General features: G+C 37.6%; 2 protein-coding genes across 12 annotated transcripts in view; one reads left to right on the top strand and one right to left on the bottom strand.

The window, feature by feature from the left end:
* The first annotated feature begins 2,619 nt into the window (after positions 1–2,619).
* tmed1b (transmembrane p24 trafficking protein 1b) lies at positions 2,620–11,757 on the top strand. The gene is made up of 5 exons (XM_084711160.1): positions 2,620–2,902; positions 5,137–5,234; positions 5,354–5,543; positions 9,348–9,515; positions 9,670–11,757. Exons 1-5 carry the CDS (start codon positions 2,651–2,653, stop codon positions 9,718–9,720), a joined length of 759 nt encoding a protein of 252 aa, XP_084567286.1. The 5' UTR covers positions 2,620–2,650; the 3' UTR covers positions 9,721–11,757.
* A 1,304-nt stretch (positions 11,758–13,061) lies between these two features.
* The window catches only part of LOC146330942 (dynamin-2-like), a 37,186-nt gene continuing 27,575 nt past the window's right edge, over positions 13,062–22,672 (bottom strand). For 6 of the 11 annotated variants that reach the window (XM_084711101.1, XM_084711078.1, XM_084711071.1 and 3 more), the window contains 4 exons: positions 22,344–22,511; positions 22,008–22,234; positions 18,133–18,381; positions 16,984–17,911 (listed from right to left, as the gene is read on the bottom strand). In XM_084711101.1, coding sequence (XP_084567227.1) covers positions 17,842–17,911; positions 18,133–18,381; positions 22,008–22,234; positions 22,344–22,511 — 714 coding nt within the window. In that variant the 3' untranslated portion in view covers positions 16,984–17,841. Of the gene's footprint in view, positions 14,001–16,983; positions 17,912–18,132; positions 18,382–22,007; positions 22,235–22,343; positions 22,512–22,672 lie in introns of those variants that run through there. The other 5 variants (XM_084711117.1, XM_084711109.1, XM_084711086.1 and 2 more) reach the window with 2 other exon arrangements.

Genomic DNA, 22,672 nt, shown 5'->3' with positions numbered 1-22,672 from the left:
GGAAGACAAAGTGACGACCTAGACCCAGTTTTGCTGCTGACTGCTTGAGGTTTTTTTTCAAAATCTTCACATATTGTTCTTTCTTCATGATTCCTTCCACCTTGATGAGATTCCCAGTTCCAGATGCACTGAAGCATCCCCACAGTGTAATACTCCCACCACTGTGTTTCACTGTGGGGGCGGTGTTTTTTGGGTTTTACGCCTCTCCCTTCTTTCTCCAAACATAAGCAACGTCTCTATGGCCAAAGAGCTTTAGTTTTGTCTCATCTGACCAAAGGACATGCTTCCAGTATGCATAATCTTTCTCCAGGTTGTCCTCAGCACACTTCAGTCTGGCTTGAAGGTGTCTCTTCTGCAGAAGTGGAGTTTTTCTCGCTCTGCAACCTCTCAGTCCATTCCTGTGCAGGGCTCTAGTGATTGTCTTCTTTCAGACTACAATTCCTGACTTGGCTAAGTCATTCACTAGTGTCTTGGCAGTTGTTCTGGGGTCTTTAGACACATCTCTCACTAGTTTTCTTTCCAGAGTCTTTGAAATCTTCCTACCTCTGCCAAGCTTGTTCTCTACTGTGTGGCTCTCTTTGGATTTCTTGATGAAACTTCTCACTCCAGTTCTTGACACTTGGAAATACTTTGATAACTTTGTACATCCTTCTCCTGCTTTGTGAGCATCAACAATTCTTTTTCTCAAGTCTAAACTGATTTCTTTTGTTTTTGGCATGATGCTTTCTCAAGTGACAGCCCCTTACTGAAGTTTTTATACTGTGTGTACATGGGAAGATAACCCTAAGTTTTAACTTGATTTTACAAGCTTTGAGCATTACAAAGTTAAAGCACATCATTGCACAACAGTGGTTTGTGCTGTGACTCAGCAAAATAGTCAGTTCTTAAGAGGGCTAATAATTCTGACCCTGATAATTATTTTTTTTTCCTGAAACAATTCTGTTATTGTGTGCAAATAGAAATAATTTATGCTTTCCAAAGAAAACTAGGATGTTCAGAAATGCTATGTTGAAAATTCCTTGCTCTGTTAAAAAAGCACTTGGAAAAAAACCTTTAAATTTCAGGTGGGCTAATAATTTTGTCCTGGATAAATAGTATTTCAGGCCAGGGAAAAGGAATATATAATTTTGTATTGCATTTTGGGGTGAACTATCCCTTTACCACCAACAACAAAAAAAGAAGAAATTGTACAAACTCAACACTTTTTCAACACATTTTCTGACAGGAACCTTTTCAAAGCTATGAAAATGAGGGATGACTGGGCTGGCTTTAGGTTTGCCACTTAGTAAGCATTGATAAAATTTACTGTTACTGTCAATGCTTGCCAGCTGACGCCTAAATAAAACCAACCCATCATTAAGTTTATTACTTGTAGCTGCAGCTGCCCTGCTGTAAAAACGAGCTAATTGATCTATACTAAATAGAGTGTGATAATGACGGTGTAGCAACAACACAAGTCTGACACAAAACACAACAATTAGCATTTTTCTAATTAACTGTTTACATCCTTTGGTAAGTCTAACAAGTATATTTTTTCCTGTTTCAAACAGTTAAGCTTAACAAGTAAGTAAAACATTTTAACTTGATTGTGATAACTGAAAAGGGGAAGTCCCAAGTAATAACTCCACTATTAGCAACCTGCTAGTGGCTAGATGGCTTTCACTTAATCTATAAGACTATTAAAATTGAATTCTCTGTAAAAGACAACTATTTATAACTTTAATGTAAAATGTTACTACCCCAACTTGCTAAATCTGATATATTCGCAGAAATAATTAAGGTCATCAGTGGTAGCTGTGCCAACAGAACATGTGTTGGCCCAGTTATTAATTCAGAATTAACATTATTTTAACACTTTTATATTCATATAATTACTGCTGCTGTTGATAATACAGTATTGCCCATTTTATTATTGATATTATCAGTGATAACTATATCTTTTTCTACCTGTGTATGTATTTTCAAGTTAAAATGTTGGATCCATGGAAGGATGTATTATCACTGATATTATTGTTATTATATTCTGATATTATTATTGCTCTTTCGAGAATTAGTATCAAGATACTTATATTATCTCATTCCTGTGTGTTTTGTTTGTTTGTTGTTGTTCTTTTGTTTGGGTTTTTTACCTTGGAGACAGTATACTACACCAACACTACAGGATGCCCACACACTGCCCACACACAACTTCATCTAAAGAGGAATTCAACAATCTTGCAAATTTTCTTGCAAATTTTGAAATGTATTTTTATGAATTTAAAAGAGAACAAAATATTTTTTATTTATTGTGCTTGGAGCAACACAGGACTTGTGCCATTTAGTCCCATTAAACTCACACCAAAACAGTAGGCCTATAGATGCATAAACAGCACTACTAAAAATATGTATCTTTTTGTGAACTGTACCTTTAAAACATCACTGTTTTCACATCATTCATTATTTTCAAACATATTCATAAAAATACGTCTACTACAATAGTGAGCAGGACATAGGTTGCACGGTAGTCAGGATGGTGCTGAGTGAAAACCTGAACTCTGCAGCGATTGGCGAGGGATTGCTACTCTTCCTCTTCTGATTGGTCCGCAGCATTGCCCTCGGTCTGGGGCCTCCGTCCAATCACGACATCGCAAAGTTGTGCTGCGGAAGAGGGATGCAAAGGAGATGGCTGAACTTAGATAGCCCTGAGTTTGGAAATATCTGCACCATGGACCCTTTTCGGAGGACAGAGCGGGTCAGAGGACACCTGCTCGTCCTCGCTGTGGTGTTCGCGTGGTGTCTGGGGTGTGTGAGCTGTTTCGGACAAAGCCTCGACAGCGAATTCACGTTTCTGCTGCCAGCAGGAAGGTCCGAGTGTTTCTTTCAAACAGCAGTGAAGAATGGTACGATGGAGGTCGAGTATCAGGTAACTGTGTGTGTGGTCGACACACAGAAGCACTCTCTGTGTTCACATATAACGCTACATGCTATCAGGTCGAGACTTACACCAACGGTACAGGAATACGATGTTGTTGGCTAACCGTTACTAACCGTTGCTCCGTAAGCTAGCTGACATGCTCGTTATACTCTGAGCGTTTGTCTGCAGCTGTAAGCTAATGACAGCTCACATTCCTCCATTAACACCTTGTAGCAAGAGATAACAGAGAGAGAGACAATAGCTTACTTTTTCCACAAACGTACGATACGCTGGAACAAATCCTTAACGTCAAGCTAAACCATGTATCTACCCATTCTGTGCAAATTGCGCTAAAACACAGTGCTTCCCGAAAGAGATGCGAGGTGCTTTGCTCAGAAAGATCAGAGATAGCAAAAATACTACTCAGGAAACGAGATAATACACCACAGGTTACTCACCATCTGAATGAGTCAGTCAGTGTGTAGATGACTGGCCGTGCACGTAACTTATGTCTGAAAGTTTCAGATCCTGGAAGACTCAGCAGACAAGTTATTAATGAAACACTGTCCTGATGAACAGAGGGACCCAGGAAGCACAAAACCTACATAGCATGTCTGTTATTTGACATTACTAGTTAAGACACTAGTTTGAGCTATTAAAGTGTCAAAAGTAGAAGCTCACAACTAGGGCTAGCTACAACTGATGATTATTTTCATTATCGATTAATCTGTCCATCATTTTCTCACTCAATTGATTAGATGTTTGTTCCATAAAATGTCAGAAAATACTGAAAAATGTTCATCAAAGCCCCAGATAACATTCTCAAATGTCTTGTTTTGTCCCCAACCCAAATTTATTCTTTTGTCATAAAGAAGTGAAGAAACCAGTAAACCAGTAATCACATTTAAGACGCTGAAATAAGAGAATTTTGCTATTATTTTTCAGTAAAAAAATAGATAATCAAAGTTTGAAAATTGTGAATTTAATTATCAATTAAGCGTTGCAGGTCTACTTACAATCAGTTCATAGTCTTGATTTATAGGACACTTGTCAGGGTTTATCTAACATTTTGAGTTGGCTTGAACAGCTGCAGTTAAAGGGACAGTCCACCTCAAAATCAAATCATTCTAAAAAACAAACATTTGAATAACTCAATAGCAATGTCTCTTTCCAGGTCATGATTTCTGGAAAGATTTTCTGTCTTAGTGCTGCAACTATTACTATTATTTCCATTAGACCCATCTGTTAGTCTGGGTATTTTCATTGTTTCTACACAGTATGGAATTTGATTTTAGTGATTTCCAGGTTTTAGTAAGTATGGAAAAAGAAAAGAGGAATGGCATGCCCCCTGGACCACCCTGGTGGCCATGTTCTGGCTCTCATGTTCAACTTTCTGCATATGGCAGAAGGGCCACAATGGGTAAATGCAAGTTTTCTGAGGGCTTTCTTGACATTTCCAAATATAAAGCATGGTTGGCTAAGGATTCTAAATGGGAAGACAAAGATTGATGTCAAATATGGTCTGAAAAATCAACCAAGAGGTTTGGAAATTTGTGTCTAGAGAAGTAAGGAGTTTTGAAATGGAAAATGGGTAGGCACCCTGTATTTTCTGCATTAATCATTTGGTCTGTAAAATTGCTTAAAATAGTGAAAAACAACAATTGCAATGTCACAGTGCTCAAGATGTTTTCAGAATGCTTGTTTGACCAAAACCGAGATATTCACTTTGCTGTCACGGAGGAAAATGGGTAAATATTTACACTGATGACACTGGAACTAGTGAAATCTAGGTGTTTTTGTCTGTAAAATTAGTTAAATGATTAATCAATTGCCAAACTTGTTGATGATTGTTGGACTAATCATTTCAGCTCTCATCCTGTTCAAACTGTGCAACACCATAAATATAATATGGAGAACCACCTGAAGTGCCACTAGCCAGCAGTGTGTTTGTTTAGTGGGAGAGTCTCAGTCCATGAGACGACAACCAGTTCTCTCATTAGAGGCACAAGTAATCTCACTTGAAAATGTTTGACTGTTCTAGTGGCTTAGTGTTTAGAGTTTATTGGTAGAATATGGTAGAAATTCAATATAATACAATAAGTATGTTTTAGAGAACCTGTCTCTCTCCACATCCCTATCTAATGAAGGTAAATTGACAGAAAACCTTCTTCAAGACAAAAGAATGAAAATGGTTGACTTTAGAATATCATGTGTTGCTCAGTGTGTGTTTTTTTGTGTACCAGGTGATTGCAGGTGCCGGCATGGATGTAGACTTCACCATCCTCTCTCCAGAAGGCGTCCGACTCATCATCGAATCCCGCCGCTCTGACGGAGTCCACGTGTAAGTGCTATCTCACACTGGCCTGAATCCTTGATCATATTTCACTTCATTTCATTGTACTGACACCAACAGTGCTGGACCTCTCTGTTAATCTTTCACTTTGCCTCCTGTTATTCCAGGGTGGAGCCGACGCAGGAGGGGGACTATGAAATCTGCTTTGACAACAGTTTCAGTCGCTTCTCAGAGAAGATGGTGTTCTTTGAGATCATCATCGAGGGTCAAGGGGGAGATGTGGGTGGCGATGAGGAGTGGGTGGGATTAGAGGAGCCTGAAGGAAGCCTTCTGGAGTACAAGCTGGAGGACATCAGGGTGAGATGCTTGTTTTCTGGTTTAGAAATTACTACCCCAATTAAAAAAAATAGGATGTTGTGTAAATTGTAAATAAAAATAGAATTGCAATAATTGGCAAAACCTTTCGATCTATATTTGATTGAATACAGTATGAAGACAAGATATTTAATGTTCAAACTGATTACCGTTATTGTGAAATTTGAATTTGATTCCTGCGAGTTTTTCCAAAAAAGTCGGGACAGGGGGAAGTTCACCACTGTGCTACATCACCTTTTCTTTTAACAGCATCATGGACACCAATTATTGAAGTTTTGTCTTTCTTGCTTGGTATACAACTTCAGGTGCTCAATGGCTCAATGTCTCTGTTGTCGTATTTTGTTCTTCATAATGCGCCACACATTTTCAATGACAGACAGGTCTGGACCGCAGTCAGGTCAGTCCAGTACCTGAACTCAGTAACTACAAAGCTGTTGAGCTGTTGTAACGTGCAGAATGTGCTTTGGCATTTTCTTGTTGAAGTAAGCAGGGATGTCCTTGAAAAATGCATCATCTGAATAGCAGCATATGTTGCTTCAAAACCTGTATGTACCTTTCAGCATTAATAGGGCCTTCACAGATATGGAAGCTACCCTTGGAGCACTAACACACCCCCACACCATCACACATGCTGTTTTTTTAAGTTGAAGTTTGACTGATTTCTGAAAAAAATCTGAAATGTGGACCCGTCAAGCCATAGCACGCTGTTCCATCTCAGATGAGCTCAGGCTCAGAGAAGTCTGCAGTGTTTTTGGATGTTGTTGATATATGACTCTTGCTTTGCATGGTAGAGTCTTATTTGTAGATGCAGCAACTGTTTACTGACAACAGTTTTCAGGTGTTGCATGAAACAGGTGATTTTTAGCCTTAACTATCTCAGTATTTTGTTGCTCCTGTCCCCACTTTTTTTTTGAAACATGTTGGAGGCATCAAATTCAGAATGAGTGTATAATAACAAAAAGAAAGTTTACCAGTTTGAATATCAAATATGTTGTCTTTGTGAAGTATTCAACTGAATACAAGTTGAAAAGTTGTTAAAAGAATTCTAGTGGCGATTAGTTATGTGAAACTTTAATTCATGTGGCACAAATGAACAGAATAAAAGTCAATTAATGCTTAATTATTAACCAGTTCAGATTGGCCCCCAAATGTGACATGAAATTGTTATGTTTGTATTTGGTCAGTGTTGAAACCAGAGCAGCAGATTCACCTAGCAATGTAAAATCAGCACCTATTGGTTTGTTTTCAAAGATCAGATGAAATACATTCCCAAAAGTATGGGCACACATCGTTCTATGTGAAGCATGTGAATGTTCCATTTATTATGTTAATATTACTATTATTGCAATTCTAATTTCCGTTAGCACGTCAGTGGGAAATCCGATTATATGTTAGCATCTAGCTAAGGGACTAGGTACTAATTATTTCTGTAAATAATTAGAATCCAAAAATCAATTCAGAAAATTGTGAAAAAAAGGAATTGTGTTAATTAATCACAAGAATTTATTTTTTCTGCTACTCCTACTTATTATTATAAATCTCTAGTTCCTATAGTCAATAGATCCCATGATGAGACCAAAAACAACAATCAACTGAACCAACTAATGCAGATTGGCAACGAGGAATATGGGATATCAGACTTAAGCTACACAAAGACCTCCATTGTTGTCCAGAAACTATAAAAAAAAGACATCAGTGAGCCACACTGTTGCACTGTCTGACATGTTCCTGTTGTATGTATGTATGTTCATGATGAACATACACGCTGAAAATAGTCCCCAGTAAAAATAATACTGAATCCTTTCTTGGGAAGATTTGTTAAAAAATATGCTGTGCATATGCTTTATAAAATTATTTTGGGCCATTTTCTTTTGTCTTCAGTTGAGGCTGAGAGCCACATTCAGGTTGGGGAAGTGGTAAAGTTTTGAAAGACCAACGCACTCTTGGCTTTTTGTTTTTGTTTTTTTAAGGGGATCTGCTGACAATATGGAAAATCTAGAATAACGTCAGACAACCTTGAACTAGTATGTGCCTATTCTTAACTGGTAACTCAGGCTGTAAACATGAGCAAGTCAGCGGATCAGACAAACTAAACCAAGCCAAACTGCAGTGATGGCTGTATGGCGCAATATTATAGTTTCACACAAAATCAAAACCAGCACAGAAAACATGTTTGCTAAATTCTGTTGATGTGAGGGGCATGTTGAAGCAATTATCCATCAACATCAAGCATTACCACCATATTCAGATACAGAGAACGTTTAAATGCAGTGGTTCTCAAACTGAATGAATATGATTTAATAAGGGATAATAAGCAAACAAGTTCGATGATGCTACCATGGTGACCTTCATTTCACTAAAATTTAACAAGTAATTTTATCAGTTACTTCCCCAATTATTGTTACTGATGGATTATAATTGTAGGGTAGGAGAAATCCCTAAAACTCAGTGGTGGAATTTAAAAATTTAATTTACTCAAGCACTGTCCATAAGTACAAATTTGAAGTACTTTTACTTAATTTGAGTCCTTTCTTTTCATGAATTTTTTTTTACCACCACACTACATTTCTAGAAGGAAATACTGAAACCAGTTTGCTCTTGCACTTCTTGCATATTACTGTGGTTTATTATCCATCTGATCTTTTGTAACCAAACCACTTCCACACTTCAGAAAGTTGCTCCACTTTCTGGAACTAACCCCATCATAACATTGCTATTATCATAATATGTATTTATAATATTGGCATTGTTATGTTATGTTTTTTATCCTGCAAGAAATTTCAACAATATATTGTGAACAGACCATTTTTAATTATGAAGTCTTTTGTTGATGAATGAATAAACAAAATAAACATTCTTTTTCTTTCAATATCCTCATTTATATGAATGAATCTGAAAACTTTTCATGGACCTTGAGGCGGAGTGGCAATGACCACTGGTCCCTGGACCACTTTTTAAGTGACTGGTGTACTGCATCAGTAATATTTCAATTTAGATGGCCAAATTTGCAACTGATGTTTATAAAAATTGATGATTGCTTATTAAAACGTTTTTTTTATATGTTGTATAATGCTATGCATGCATTTATAAATGTTTAATGTTAACAGTAATTATTATTAATGCTGATTATTTAAAAGTGTTGCAATTTTTTAAAATAACATTTTTTTTTTACTGGTATACTGCTGCAATCCCATGTGTGACTAATAATAATTTAATGGTACAATATATACAGTATTGAAACGGTCACAGATTTTTCTGTAATTGTAGTGTTTTTACCTTTAGTGCTTTATGTACTTTTTCCTGTTTATACTTACATACTTTGACTTAAAGCTATTGCAAGGTGTTTTTAACTAGTTATGAAATGACCTCCATTGAATTCTGCAGAAACCATCTGTGAGATTCCTTCAAATCTGATGAAAAAAGCTTGTGTTTACATTTTTCCAGCCAAAGTTACAGTACATTTGCCAGTTGAAAACATGTAGAAGGATCTTTTTATTACGTTAATGTTATTTTTGACTTTTTTTTTTCTTTTGTGGTTATGGCGTTTGTACAAAATGAATATCTCTGGATTGTTGACAAAAGAAAAACGTTTGAGGATGTCATCTTGGACTTAAAACACAGATCAAATTTTATGGTGTTTGTATAAAATCAACACAATATATAAGTTCCTTGTAGTAGCTTTAAATAGGCAAGACTTTAACTTGTAACAGAGTGTTATTACAGTGTGGTATTAAAGATTCTGAGTCCCTCCATCACTGCTGAAACTTTCTCTCATGCTGTCCCCAGGAGTCCATGGAGTCCCTGCACAGACGCCTGGAACGCAGCCGGCAGATGCAGACAGTGTTGCGGGCCTTTGAGGCGCGGGACCGAAACCTCCTTGAAGACAACCTGTGGAGGGTCTCGTTCTGGTCCTGTGCCAGTGTGCTGGTGATGCTGTGTGTGGCTCTTACCCAGGTAAATGGAGCACTGACACACCACACTGCACAATAAAAGTGCTAAAAGTTTGGTGTAAGCACATTTCTGAGGTTTTACAAGTTTCAGTAAGGACAGAGTTCATATTCCAGTCTGTCACACAGTTTGATATCTGTGTTTATTTCTCCGTCTCCAGGTCTACACTGTCCGTAAACTGTTTGACGATAAGCGGAGAGTCTGCACATAGGAGTGATATTTTGCTATGACAAGAGGCAGTCTGGGAAGAAGAACAATTCAATACAAGATGTTCAGATAGTTACCCGCTCAGATTATGCTACATCCTTTTTCATTTTGCCTGCATCAGTACCAGCATTCAGCATCAAGTTCATTGGATCTTTTTTACTCCTAAAATGTTGAGATCAGATCAGTTTGTGAGCAATAATTAGATATTATTAGATCATGAAGGGTAACCAGATGAGGAACAGACTGAGGAAGTTAAAGTTAATCATTTCATTTAGTGCCTTGAATACCAAATCTTGCCACAAACCAATGAGGAAATATATTGTGAAAGGCGCTAATGACATAGAGAGAACAATACATGTTGTAGTATAACTGCTGTCCTGAAACTGGTGAGAGGTTTGGGGGATTTTTTGTTAAGGGTAAAATGAACCCCTCTAAAAGTTGAAGTTCAGTTATATGACACACCTCAGAAGCTGATCCACAAAACTCCTGGTCTGCTGGTTTACAAGGGATAACAATGTGCAATAGTGCTGTTGGTGTACTCGTTCTTCCTCACATTATAAAATCTTTTCATAATAATGTTGGTGATTTGTCCATCTGACTTGTTGTTTCCTCAGTTACAGACTACTTGATAGGTTCATTGAGATGTTACTGATTTCTTTCCATGTGCCAGTTCAAGTCCATGCTGACGTGTTGACAAATAAGAATGTAGAGTAAGAAGGAAAGATGATTTCCAGTGCGATTGCCAATAATGTACATGCCAGTGTGAATTTAGCGACTGTTAAAGATGTGTTTGTATGTTTCTGATCTGACATCTAGGTCAGTGGTTCTCAACCTGGGGATCAGGACCCCAAAGGGGGTCGCAAGATCATTTCTGGGGGTCACCAGAGGGCTGTGACGAAAACAAAATAACGTATTGTGGCAAGCAGCAGGGAATGAAATGCAGCACCAAAATGATAACTGCCAACATAAACCAACATGTCCCGAACAGACAGACATAAACAAAACGTAGCATTTGCATTTTGTAACATAAATTAGTAAACTTAATATACTACTCAGTCAAGCACAAGGCATGATGGGAAATGAGGGCCATGTTGTAAACTGGGGAATGGCTTTTACGTTGCATCATCTGTACTAGTGATATAATTACCCTTAGAATAGATTTTGTAGAGTGCATTTGTTTCTCAGGCGTACGTGGAATTTGCGATCACCAACCTTATTTTTCAGGGGGGTTACGGCTCAGAAGGTTGAGAATCACTGTTCTAGATGATCAAACTTGCTTTTTTTTTCAAATGTATGTTTGTGTCAACAGATTGTGACATTTTGATTCTGCTCAGACAGCCACTGAGTATTTGCTTTCAGTTATTTTGTTTTGTATTTTTTTTTTTTTTTACTAAGAACAGACTTTCATTACATATGCTATAGAATAATTAAAAATCAGATTTTCCTGGGAGTCACTGATATTAATTAATAAATAAATTTTTTACACAGGTTTGATGTGAGATGTCTTTGTAGAATAAAAACTGGCAACACATTGACAGATGAATAATCTTTTTAAATGTGTTCTGTGATATCCCTCCCATATTCATCAAACTTCTGTTAAAACGTGCTGCGATTAATTCCAGCTCAGTTTAATCAGAAGTTAAATGAAGCTCAATAGACTCAACACTGTAATGAAGCAAAAATACCATGGCAAAGGTTTGTCTCAAAGGCAGTTTTCGGTTCAGCTTTATTTGAAGGGGTGTTCATAAGACTGTCATGTTACTCTCATAGCTATGTCATAATACCTGTCATGAACATGAAGGAGTCTTAATGAATGTTTATGGCTGTTGTCATTCTGTCAATTATGTCATTTTTAAAGCAAAGTTGACATTGTTTGAGATGTCTGATGGGTCATTTTGTATGGTTAAATGGCAAGTTGTCATTACAATGTCTTTTTCATGTGAACTTGACATTATCAGACTTTTTAGCTTTGTGTTTTAACATGACATTAAACTGTCATATGTGGTTGGTTTTGAAACTGGTCATCATGAGACCCTTATAACTATCATGAATAGATTTCCTTGACCACCATTAAAGTGGTTCAGTTTTGACTTGTCATGAGGATGTCATTATGTTTTATTACACTGTTAAATTCTTTTATAACAGTGTCAGTATAATTGACCTCATTGACCTCAACTAACTTTGTTATAACAGACATTTTTGGCTTGGTTAATGTCAAGGTGTCATGACAATGTCACTGTAATAATGTAATGTCAAGTTGTCATAACAAAGACATTTTGTCTTGGTTAATGTCAAGGTGTCATGACAATGTCACTGTAACAATGTAATGTCAAGTTGTCATAACAAAGACATTTTGTCTTGGTTAATGTCAAGGTGTCAACAAATGTCACTGTAACAATGTAATGTCAAGTTGTCATAACAAAGACATTTTGTCTTGGTTAATGTCAAGGTGTCAACAAATGTCACTGTAACAATGTAATGTCAAGTTGTCATAACAAAGACATTTTGTCTTGGTTAATGTCAAGTTGTCGTAAAACAGACATCTCAAACAAAGTCAACTTTGCAGTAAAATTACATGATTGACCAAATGACACTTAATGACAACAGTCATAAAGACTCCATCATGTTCATGACAGGTGTTGTGACATGGTTATGTGACATGTTTAGTCTTATGCATACCTCTTCAAATAAAATATTAACCAGTTCTTTACTTCTTGTGCATGTCAATCATGAGAGATTTTGGTGCTGTTAAAAGTTGTTTCATAATCAGATGACTGTCGTTTGGCACTGCTTTTGCCCATGATCCATGTTTTTAGACACATTTTTGTATATTTTAGATCATCTTTACACAACCCCGCTTGTCATTGTGCAGTGTTTTCCGCTGAGCCACAGAGAGGAACCAGTCAGGAGGCTGACAGCAAACACATATAGACAGACTTTTTTATTTCTGCTGATTTAGCTCCCCCTAATGTCTGACCATAAAAACTTTGCATTTACAAAAACAGCTTTGACTTGATCAGACCTAAAGAAACTGTTTAGCTTAATGTTATAATATTTTATTATGAAGGCATTATAGGTGCGTAATGAATATTTTCCTTTACCTCCAGTGGTGGTACAAGTGGTACATTCTGGACTTGTCATAAATATGTCATTATGTTTAGGTGTTATGACATAGTAATGGTAGTGTAATGACATTCTTATGCACACCCCTTCAAAAATAGTGTTTCATGATCCAATGATCATTTGATATTTTTATACATATTTTTGTATATTTTTGATTACATTTACATAACCCTGATTGTCAATGTGCAACATTTTCCTGAGGAACCAATCAGGAGTCTGACACCAAACATGCATAGACACTTTATTTCTGCTGATGTAGCTCCCCTTAATGTCTGATCTTAAGAAAACTTTATGCACATTTACGAAGTTAGCTTTGACATTATCAGACATTAAGCTGAAGTTGGTATAAATGTTAAATACCAAGTCATATTTTATCAAATACTTAAGGAATCAGCATGAATTAACTGCACTTGTTGGTAAGTGTCTGAAAAACATTGAATTTGTTGAAACTACATTGACGCATTTCTGCTTGGTCATATGTGACTACCAGAGAAAAGTTTATAAGTTAAATTTAAGTTTATACTTCCTGTTAAGTGCACACATTTATGTTATGCACATTATACAGTGTTTGGAAATATAATAAAAAGTGTCAGTTACTTTAATCATTAGTCTTGAATGAAGACATCACAATTAACTGTCATGAATGTGTGAACTAGGCTTTTTTACTGAATAGTTTCCTGATGTTTTAATTTGGCAGACACAGACTTTTCTTACGTTTACTCATCCATCCGTTTGACAGACACTTCAAGTGAGCAATTTTGAGACAAAGTATTTCAAGAGTACTGGCAGGCAAAGAGAAAAACAGGTAAGATTTGTAGCATACCTGTATGTAGAGAGGCTATCATTATGTTTGGCTTATTTCATTTATTTGCACTAAGATCATCTTTATATTGTGGACCAGGCCAACCAGAGGACAGACCAGCACACACTTTGTCAGTTTTAGTCCACAACCATATGTCATAAATTACACCAAATATTTCTGTATCTTCACCCTTCATAAATGTCACAAAAGCGTCAGCTGCTTCAGACATGTACAGTTACAGAAACTCTTTGGTACGCCTGGACTTCTTATGCCAAGTACAAGTGAGACCAAGTCGGAGTGCTCAACATCTGAATTTCCTTCACCAGTGGTTAGGACGAGTGGGGACTTGTGGAGGTCGCCTGTGTGAGATGAGAACATTTCCAATCAGGTTCTGATCAGTAAAAGATCAGTAACTCACACAGTAGACAGACACAACAGAGAGGGACAAGATCTTTAGAACAGGGGTTCTCAAATGGACGTCCGTTAAAAGTAATCAGATTCATTCACTTAAACTGACATAAAATAAAAGAAAAAAACATGTATGTTCAAATAATAATAATTACATTTTAAAAGTATTATTCTTAGAAAATATTATTAAATTAAAATTATTATATATATTAAACATGCTCTGTGCATGGGAAACGTGTGGTTTTGGAACACTTTCATGTTGTAATATGTGTGTTTCCTAGTGAAACACATGCCACATGCGGTACCATGTGTTGTACATGTGATCACATGTGGCGACATGAAAACACGGGAAATTCCTGTTTTTTTCTGTAAGAGTTTTTGTATCCAGAGCTAGAAAAAAAGACCATACTGCACGTCTGTGGTGTCTCATAAACATAAATGCAAAAGGATTATTTCTGGCAAAAACGGGGATCATGAGCGACATGACAGAGCACCTCATCAAGCATGGACAAAACTTTACAGGATGGACAGTTACACCATGTAAAAAAGATATTGCAAGTGCTCTACATGTGTCAGTAAGGTGATATGGGCACTGTTATTGTAATTTTTAAATCATACCAGGCCCTATTATTACATTATAGAGTTATGTGTGTGCATTTCAGGATTTACAATTAAACAATAACTTGAAATGATTGCCAGTGTTAATCAAACTTAGGCTGGTAGTTTTGAAAACATTGTAAAAAATGTTTTAAAGAGTTCAGCTCGTTGTATAGTGATTAATGAATAGACCCATTAAGGAACAGATATTTAAATATGGGTATTAATAATCTGGATAATGGAACTGATTCATCAGGTGCGGTCAAAATTATGGAGGAAACTGGTTCAAAGATCAAAAGGGAGAAAGTCCCTACTGAAACCCAGCCAAAGGGAACATCAGTGACTTTATTGTTAACAGACAAAATATTTTTTTCTGTGCAGGTGAAATTTAAATATACGACTGTAGGAAATAAATCTACCATGTTGTTCATGTTCCCTTTAAGCATACCAGGTAAAACATCTCTAATATCTTAGTTATACCCTTCTCATGTGCTGTTGTTTCAGAACTAAGGAGAAGTGTCAAAAAAGAGCCTATGTCAGTTTTTTTGAAGGGGGTCCTGGTTTATTTTCTGTCTTGTAAAGCGTCCTTGAGAACCTCTGCTACAGAAAAACGGAGGAGTGGGATTGCAAACCTTTATTCATTCCTGCCTGGCTCTATGAACAGCCCCAAAGCAATGAATTAACAGTATCTGTACTGTGTGTTGCCACTGGCAACCACGGTTGCCATAGTAACTGACAGCTCCATCATACAGTAAGGAAAGGAAGGTAGGGAGGACATGCCAGACTGCACACAGATAAGTGAAACGTTCTTGTTCTGCATGGCGGTCTCCATTTGACTACCATTGCAAGTCAGAGGGTCCTGACCTGGACTCACTGAGCTGCACACTCACAGAGTCTCACACACACACACACACACACACACACACACACAAATACTACATGTTTACTGTGTGCATGAAAACATGGAAGACCGAACAACAAATGAGACAAGAGATGAAAACAGAAGCAAAGAAAGGCTTGGTGGTGCATGAGAATGTGAGAGGAGAAATGGAGAAGTGTCCAACAGCAAGAACAAGCAGCGGCCGCCACACCTTCTTCTACTCTTTTATTCAGTCCATCACATTTACACACCTTCTGAAAGTGAGGCCCTTCTTCTATGATCACTGTTTTTCATTATGGCTTTTTAATTGATAATAAGTCATTACAAAATCATTTTTGCTCAAGGCACTCGAGCATTTCACCAAGGATGAGCAGTGCTGGGAGGTCACTCTTATCTCAGCAATCCTACACTTGAAAAAATACTTGTAATAAAGTCATTAGCCAAAATACTGAAGCATACAAATTACATTGGTCAGTCTAATTTTAATAATCTAATTCAAGCCTGACTGAACATTAAAATATACCAATGACGAAGACAAAAATAAGACTTCATCAAAAAGTGCTGCTTACTTAAAGCTACTACAAGGAGCTTTCATATTGTGTTGATTTTGGAGCCCCCTGTGGACAAAAGTGGTAGTGTTTCCACCTTCATAACGTAAAATATAAAATGATCTCAATAAAATTCTCCTCCTGCTTATTTTTATTGACTGTAACATAGCTGTGAAAATGTTAACACAGGCTCGCTTCATCTGATTTCAAGGAGAATCCGACCTGGTGGCAGCCATTAAAGGGACAGTTCACCTCAATATCAATTATACATATTTGTCCTAATGGCCTGTGGTGCTGTTTATCATCTGGATTTTTTTGGTGTAGTTGCAGAGTTTTGGAAATGTCTGCCTTCTTTTCAATATAATGGGTCTAAATGACACCTGTCTTCTGTCCCTGAAAGCACCAAAAAATACATTTAAAAAACTCAAAAAGAAACAAAAATCATGACCCAGTTACTCAAGACAATCTACCGGCCCTGTTGTGAGCAGGTTCTTGTAGGAACTATTTTCTTTCTATTAGAAAGAAAGTAGTTCTCGAATAGATACTTATTACAAATACTACTGGCAGGTAGTAAAAACTAATATGCAGAAAATGGCTGAGTAAAGAGTGTCCTACAATCCCTAAGTGGATAGAAACAGTTCAAGAAATTTATACAATGGGACCATTGACTTCTTGTCTGAGACATGCTAGTAAAAAGCAAGCTGAAATCTGCCTAATTTTATTCTGTACTTTCCTTGTGCACCAACAGAATGGACTGAAGTTATAAATGAATGGGAGACGTCTCCGTCCTCAAGAAAAAAAGTCATAAAGACTTCTAGGATGTCAAAGGGCAAACATGGACACAAAGGACCCACAGATTTGGACACTGCAATGTAACCCATATTCATTTTGTTTTAATTAATTAATTAATTAATTTGACATGGTCTGAGGCGTTTCACTGCATGTGATGACCCTGTTGGTTGTCCCTCGATCTGCTTGTTGTGTTTTTGTCAAAAGAACAACAAAAATAAATTAAGTCTATGGATTTTCTTGAGTAACTGTACCATGATTTTTGGAAAGTGACACTGGTAGATGGATAAACAGCACTAGAGGCCAGGAGAAAATATGCATGTTTAATTTTGGGGTGAACTGTCCCTGTGTTCTTGCGGATGATCTTGTTAACTTGCATCAGTCATATAGAGGCATCAGTAACAAACGGAGAGTGTTTCATAACCAGTTAAAAGCTCCTTGTAGTAGCTTTAATGAGGTGCTTAGTGTGTAAGATTACTGACGACACATTAGCAAGTATACAACTCACAAAACAATTACTTCTAAAAGTGTTTTCTTACCATTATATAAAAGTTATGAATCATATATTGTTTTAAGACACGTTTCATTTCAAATGAAACAAGTGAAATTCAAGATGACATGCTGGTTCACAACCTTTAAAGTCAATAAAATCATCAAATGTATCCCTTCTTTTTTTTCTAATACTGAATGCAGAATATTTCATCATATACTTTGTTAAAAAAGCTACCTACACATAAAGTCATAATTACATACATAATGCTTCTGAAATGCACAGATGGAGACAGCATCAGATTACCAGTTACAGTAGGACAGACTTTGTAGTTATAGGAATATACATGGAAAAAAGAATGAACTATCTCTGCTCAAGGGAAATATAAAAGTGTAAACAAAAAGAAAGTTGTTTTTATGTGTGTGTGTGTGTGTGTGTGTGTGTGTGTGTGTGTGTGTGTGTGTGTGTGTGTGTGTGTGTGTGTGTTTCTAGTCAAGCAGGGAAGGCTCTGAAGGACGTATGACAGTGGGTCGGTTGGGAGCAGCCGGGGGTCTTCTGCTGCAGGAAGAGAGAGGAGGGGAGGGGGGTATTGGGGGAGGGAGAGAAGAAACATGCAAGGAAAAATATCATCAGAGAGTCATGCACCAATGATTCCCAAACCACCGAAAGCAAGAACATACAGTCCAACCCATCACCAGCAGTCCCAGCTGTCCCCGCAACTTCCACCAAAAGCTACAAAAGGCATCAGATTGTGTTTGTGTGTGTGTGTGTGACTTTACCTGGGAATCCCGGGTGGCAGCGCAGGAGGCACACGAGCCGGCCTGGAAGGGACGAGAGGCACAGCGCTGGAATTGGGATCGCCCACGTAGGCCGTTTGGCCCGGGCCGGGCCGAGACGGCACAGGCGGTGCTCCGAATGCCGGAGAGGGGTTGAGTGGGGGCGGGGGACCAGGGGTGGGCCCTCTCACCGCCGGGGGTCGGCTGGGAGGGGGCGCTGTTGCCGAGGCGGGCCGGGATGCCGGAGGAGGACTGAGAAAGAGAGACAGGCAGGCTGCTATTGAGTAAAGAGTTTTACAGAGACAGTCCACTTGTCAAAAATCCATATTTTTCCTCTGGCCCCTAGGGTTATTTATCCAGTGTTTTTCAAACATTTATACCAGGGGTCCCTAACTGGCAGACTACGGTCCGAGTCCGGACCCACACGCTGTCCTATACAGAGCCGGACCTATAACCAATAAATTATTAAGAGATTTTAAATTTTAACAGGACGCTTCTATTTTAACTGGCGCAACTTTTCTAGTCTTTCCAGCACTGAGATATCTGATCAGGAAACACACAGACCAACTGTAGACAAGCTGCGTGTGGAGGAGACTGTTGTTAATGACGGAGTTTATTATAACAGAAACTAACATGATGGTTAATGACATCGACACCAACCAGATGCACTTATAAAATTAAACAACTGTATAAGGAGGCCTATACGTAAAACAGGAGAGTCTGTGTTTCTCTGTGAGAAACTTTGAGATCTTCTCACAGCAGAGTGAACAGGTGAGGAAGGAGAGGAGGACAGACTGATCACTAATCAATCACTGATACCGTCGTCATCTCGGACTGATTAAAAAATAAAAATGACAAAATTGGTGACAAACCAAACCTGGATGTCCACACAAATAAAGTCTTTGTGTAAAACACTGCAGAGTTTAACATCGTGCTGTTTACAGACAGTCTGCTGTCTGTAGTTTGACAGAGAGACAGAGAGGGGCGTGTCTAGAAGGGAACCCTAGACCCAAGATCGCGTGAGTTTGATTATTTTAGTTGAAATAACGAACACAAATCTTGCGAGAGTTATGCAAATAAAAAGTTACCTTCTAGACACGAGCGAAAAAGGTGCGCAGCTCCAAAAATAGAAAATCATGTCGTGGTGTCGATGTTTTTAATGTGGCGGGCCGCCATAAATAAAACACTATTCACTGATCCACAGAGAGTCACTGAAACACTGATCACTGACCTGCTGTGATGGAAAAATACTCACATTCTTTACTTAGGTATTTTTACATTGTGGTATTAGTGTTTTTACTTAATTACAATTTAAATATTTTGCATGTTATTGTTTCCTTTTTTGAAAAATCAACATTTTTATTGCTGTTGTTGTAACTTTAATGGTATTCTTGTCGTTATTTTTGATGACTAAATACAGACGTGCAAACTCATAAGAGGAGAAAAAGGTGACATGTTGGTAAACCAGTCCCCTGTCCTCTGGGGGTCTGGGAGCGTCTGTCCTGCTCCAGAAGAAAAATGTTGTGATTTTAACATGTGAACAAAACATTCTGGTGACTGTTTCAGTTAAAAGAGTTAGTTCACTCTTCTGTTTATGGTTTCTGCAGACATTACTACCTTTACTTTTACCTTTGTACTTGAAAAAAAAGTAGAAAGTAAAGTAAAAGTAAATCTACAGTAAAAGTAAAGTTACTTTACTGAGTATTTTTACTTTAGTAATTTATAGTTGTTCATTTATCTTCTCTTTTGTATATTACCATTGTTCTTAAATAAAGCAAAAGTAATGTAATAGAAAAAAAATGCAGAACACGCAATATTTCTTATCTGATTACTCAATTAATCACCAGAATAATTGATAGATTATGCTTTAATTTTACTGGTTCGGCCCACTTGAGATCAAATTGGTCTGTATGTGACCCCTGAACCAAAATGAGTTTGACACCCCTGATGTAGACGTTGATACAACTATGACACTACTTCAGTATATATCACTCTCATAACACAAGTTAGACATTCTGATGTTCTGGACCTTTGCTTTAGGAAATTTTCTCTAACTGGACATCTTTGAATTTTAGTTGAATACCCCTGTTTTATACTGTGTACCACCTCAGAATATATACAGCTCTACAAATACCACCATTATGGCCAATGTAAAAATACAGCAGCCTTTCAGCTTTCACAGAGGAATCAGGTTTATTCCTAATAAGTTCAACTTCAATTTAATCCAAATGTGAGGTAACTTGAGTTCTATCTCATTACTGTTTTGTACCTTTTGGTGCTAGCAGGAGCTGTGAAAACTTCACTTTTGCTTCTTCAGTAGCCACTAACTTCTCCTCAGTTCACTGTTCATTTCATTTTCATTTTCGACACGGCTGCTCAAAATATTCTCCTTCTGCTCTGCAATTTGCTTGATAATAGTTCCCATTTGGAGCCACACTTGCAGTGCTTTTGAAGCATTTTCAGTCTCTATATTTTACCTCTGCTTACTTTATCGCCATCACAGTTTATCCTGTAATTGGATAACGTATGTGTGTGTGATTGTGACTAATGTAGAAGGATGATACTGAAACAAAACCACAGGAAAGATAACTAATATTTAAATGACATGTCAATGATCTCTTTCTTAATTCACATTTGTAATTTTGCAGTATCTATGATAGTATTATACAGTTATAAGTAATTACTACTACAGAGACCAGTGTTTGAGAATCTAGGATCTATACTGTTTCGGTGTGAGCTGCAGAGTTTTGGAGATGTCTGTCTTCACTCCAGTATAATGGAACTACATGGCACTAATCCTCTAAAACCTGGTATTCAAAGCGCCAAAAAAGCATACAACACATAAAACTCAACTGCAATTTATCTTTCCAGAAACCATGGCCCAGTTGCTCAAGATAATCCACAGACCTTGTTGTGAGTGGTTTCATGTGGGAACTAATTTCTTTCTGCAGTAGAATCTACTGAAACTACTTTAGAATCTAGCAGAATTACTTTCTTTCTCATAGAAAGAAAAATAGTTCCTCTATGAAACTGCTCACAACAAGGTCTGTGGATTATCAGTAACAGGGCATGATTTTTTGAAAGAGACCCTGGTTTGAATTTTTTTCAAACATATGTGTGTCATACAGCCCCATTTACACACCAAAACAATCTCGATGGATAAATAGCACAACAGGCCAGGAGGAAAACATGTATTCTTGATTTTGAGGTGAACTGTCCCTTTAAATTGTGTCATCAGTGTTAACATGAAAAAGGTCACTGTGGATCATTAGTAAAGATCTGATCAAGACTTGTAAGATCCAATTAATCAAATGTTTATGTTTGGTAAATTGTTTAGGTTGATGTCATACATTTGGAAGTTTATTATAATTATGATATCACTACTATTAGAAGTAGTTCATAAAGAAAAAGAACTTTATTAATCCCTCTGTGACAGTGATTCTCAAATAGTTACCTCCAGTGGGTGGCACTCTGAAAGTTTTAAGATTCATTCATTTAAATAATGAGAAATAAAAATGTTTGTTCATTTATTTTCAAAATGCTTCATAATTCAACAAATACTATTTTAATTCATTCATTTTTTATTGTGGCATATATCATTTAAATTAATTCAAATCTGCAATTTATGTTATGTATGTAGTGAGAGTGAAATATACTCTTTATGCGTGTGTATGTGTGTATCTATGGTATTGGTTTCACTGTACAAAGCTGAAAAATTAACATGTTGGTGCCCCCTGGTGGACAAACTATGTAATGTTGACACTGTAAATTACCCTAGATCTGGTTTAGCATCATGAACTGACATTTCTTGTTCCTTATCAGGGGACATACACACAGATGAGCTGACATATATATTTGTATTAATTCACGTTTGCTACCTTGGGTCCTTGGCAATCCAGGCGTCGTCTACAGGTGGAGGCACTGGTGTAGAAACAGTGGTAGTGCTGATGTCTCCAATGAGGACCAGGGCCTCTTTCAGAGCATGATACATCCTCAGCATCTCGTCTCTCCTCTGAGCCTGCTCCGCTGACTCCTCCATCAGACTGCCCTGGTCGCCGGCCGAGTACAAGTAGGCCAGCAGCTCAGAGTGGATGAAATCCTTCGCCTAGAGAGGGGAGAGCAAAGAGGAGACATTAACACAGCTAACTTTTTTTTTTCCATTTAGCAAACTGCTCCAGATGTGTGAAGTTGACTAATGAAAAAAAGAAACATACACTGTTGATCATGAGGTGCATGATGGTCTTGGGCATGAGGTCTCTGATGGACTTGTTGACGATGCCGATGTACGAGTCCACAAGGTTGCGGATGGTCTCCACCTGCCGTTCCAGCTGTGGGTCCATGGACACGGTGTCGCTTGGATTCATCGCGTCTTCGCTCTCAGGCTGGAGGAGACCAGGACAGAAAAAGACAGACAGACGGACAGAGATGTAGAGATGTTAATCTTTAAAGGCCCTAAAAATATATTTTCTATTTCTCTGAGCGAAGGGTTGCTGCATGCACAAACTTAAAACAGACTTGATACTTAAGTTTTAATGCATTTGAC

Source organism: Lutjanus erythropterus, chromosome 3, assembly GCF_056507025.1.
Source record: "Lutjanus erythropterus isolate fLutEry1 chromosome 3, fLutEry1.hap2, whole genome shotgun sequence".
Taxonomy (NCBI): domain Eukaryota; kingdom Metazoa; phylum Chordata; class Actinopteri; order Lutjaniformes; family Lutjanidae; genus Lutjanus; species Lutjanus erythropterus.
This window is presented reverse-complemented; position numbering and strand designations above follow the sequence as displayed.

What these genes read in the sequence shown, in the direction of transcription:
- tmed1b (XM_084711160.1), top strand. Translation starts at nt 2,651, where the DNA reads ATGCAAAGGAGATGGCTGAACTTAGATAGCCCTGAGTTTGGAAATATC. An exon ending in CGATGGAGGTCGAGTATCAG is followed by an intron (nt 2,903 to 5,136) that starts GTAACTGTGTGT and finishes TTTGTGTACCAG; the next exon opens with GTGATTGCAGGTGCCGGCAT. An exon ending in CGCTCTGACGGAGTCCACGT is followed by an intron (nt 5,235 to 5,353) that starts GTAAGTGCTATC and finishes CTGTTATTCCAG; the next exon opens with GGTGGAGCCGACGCAGGAGG.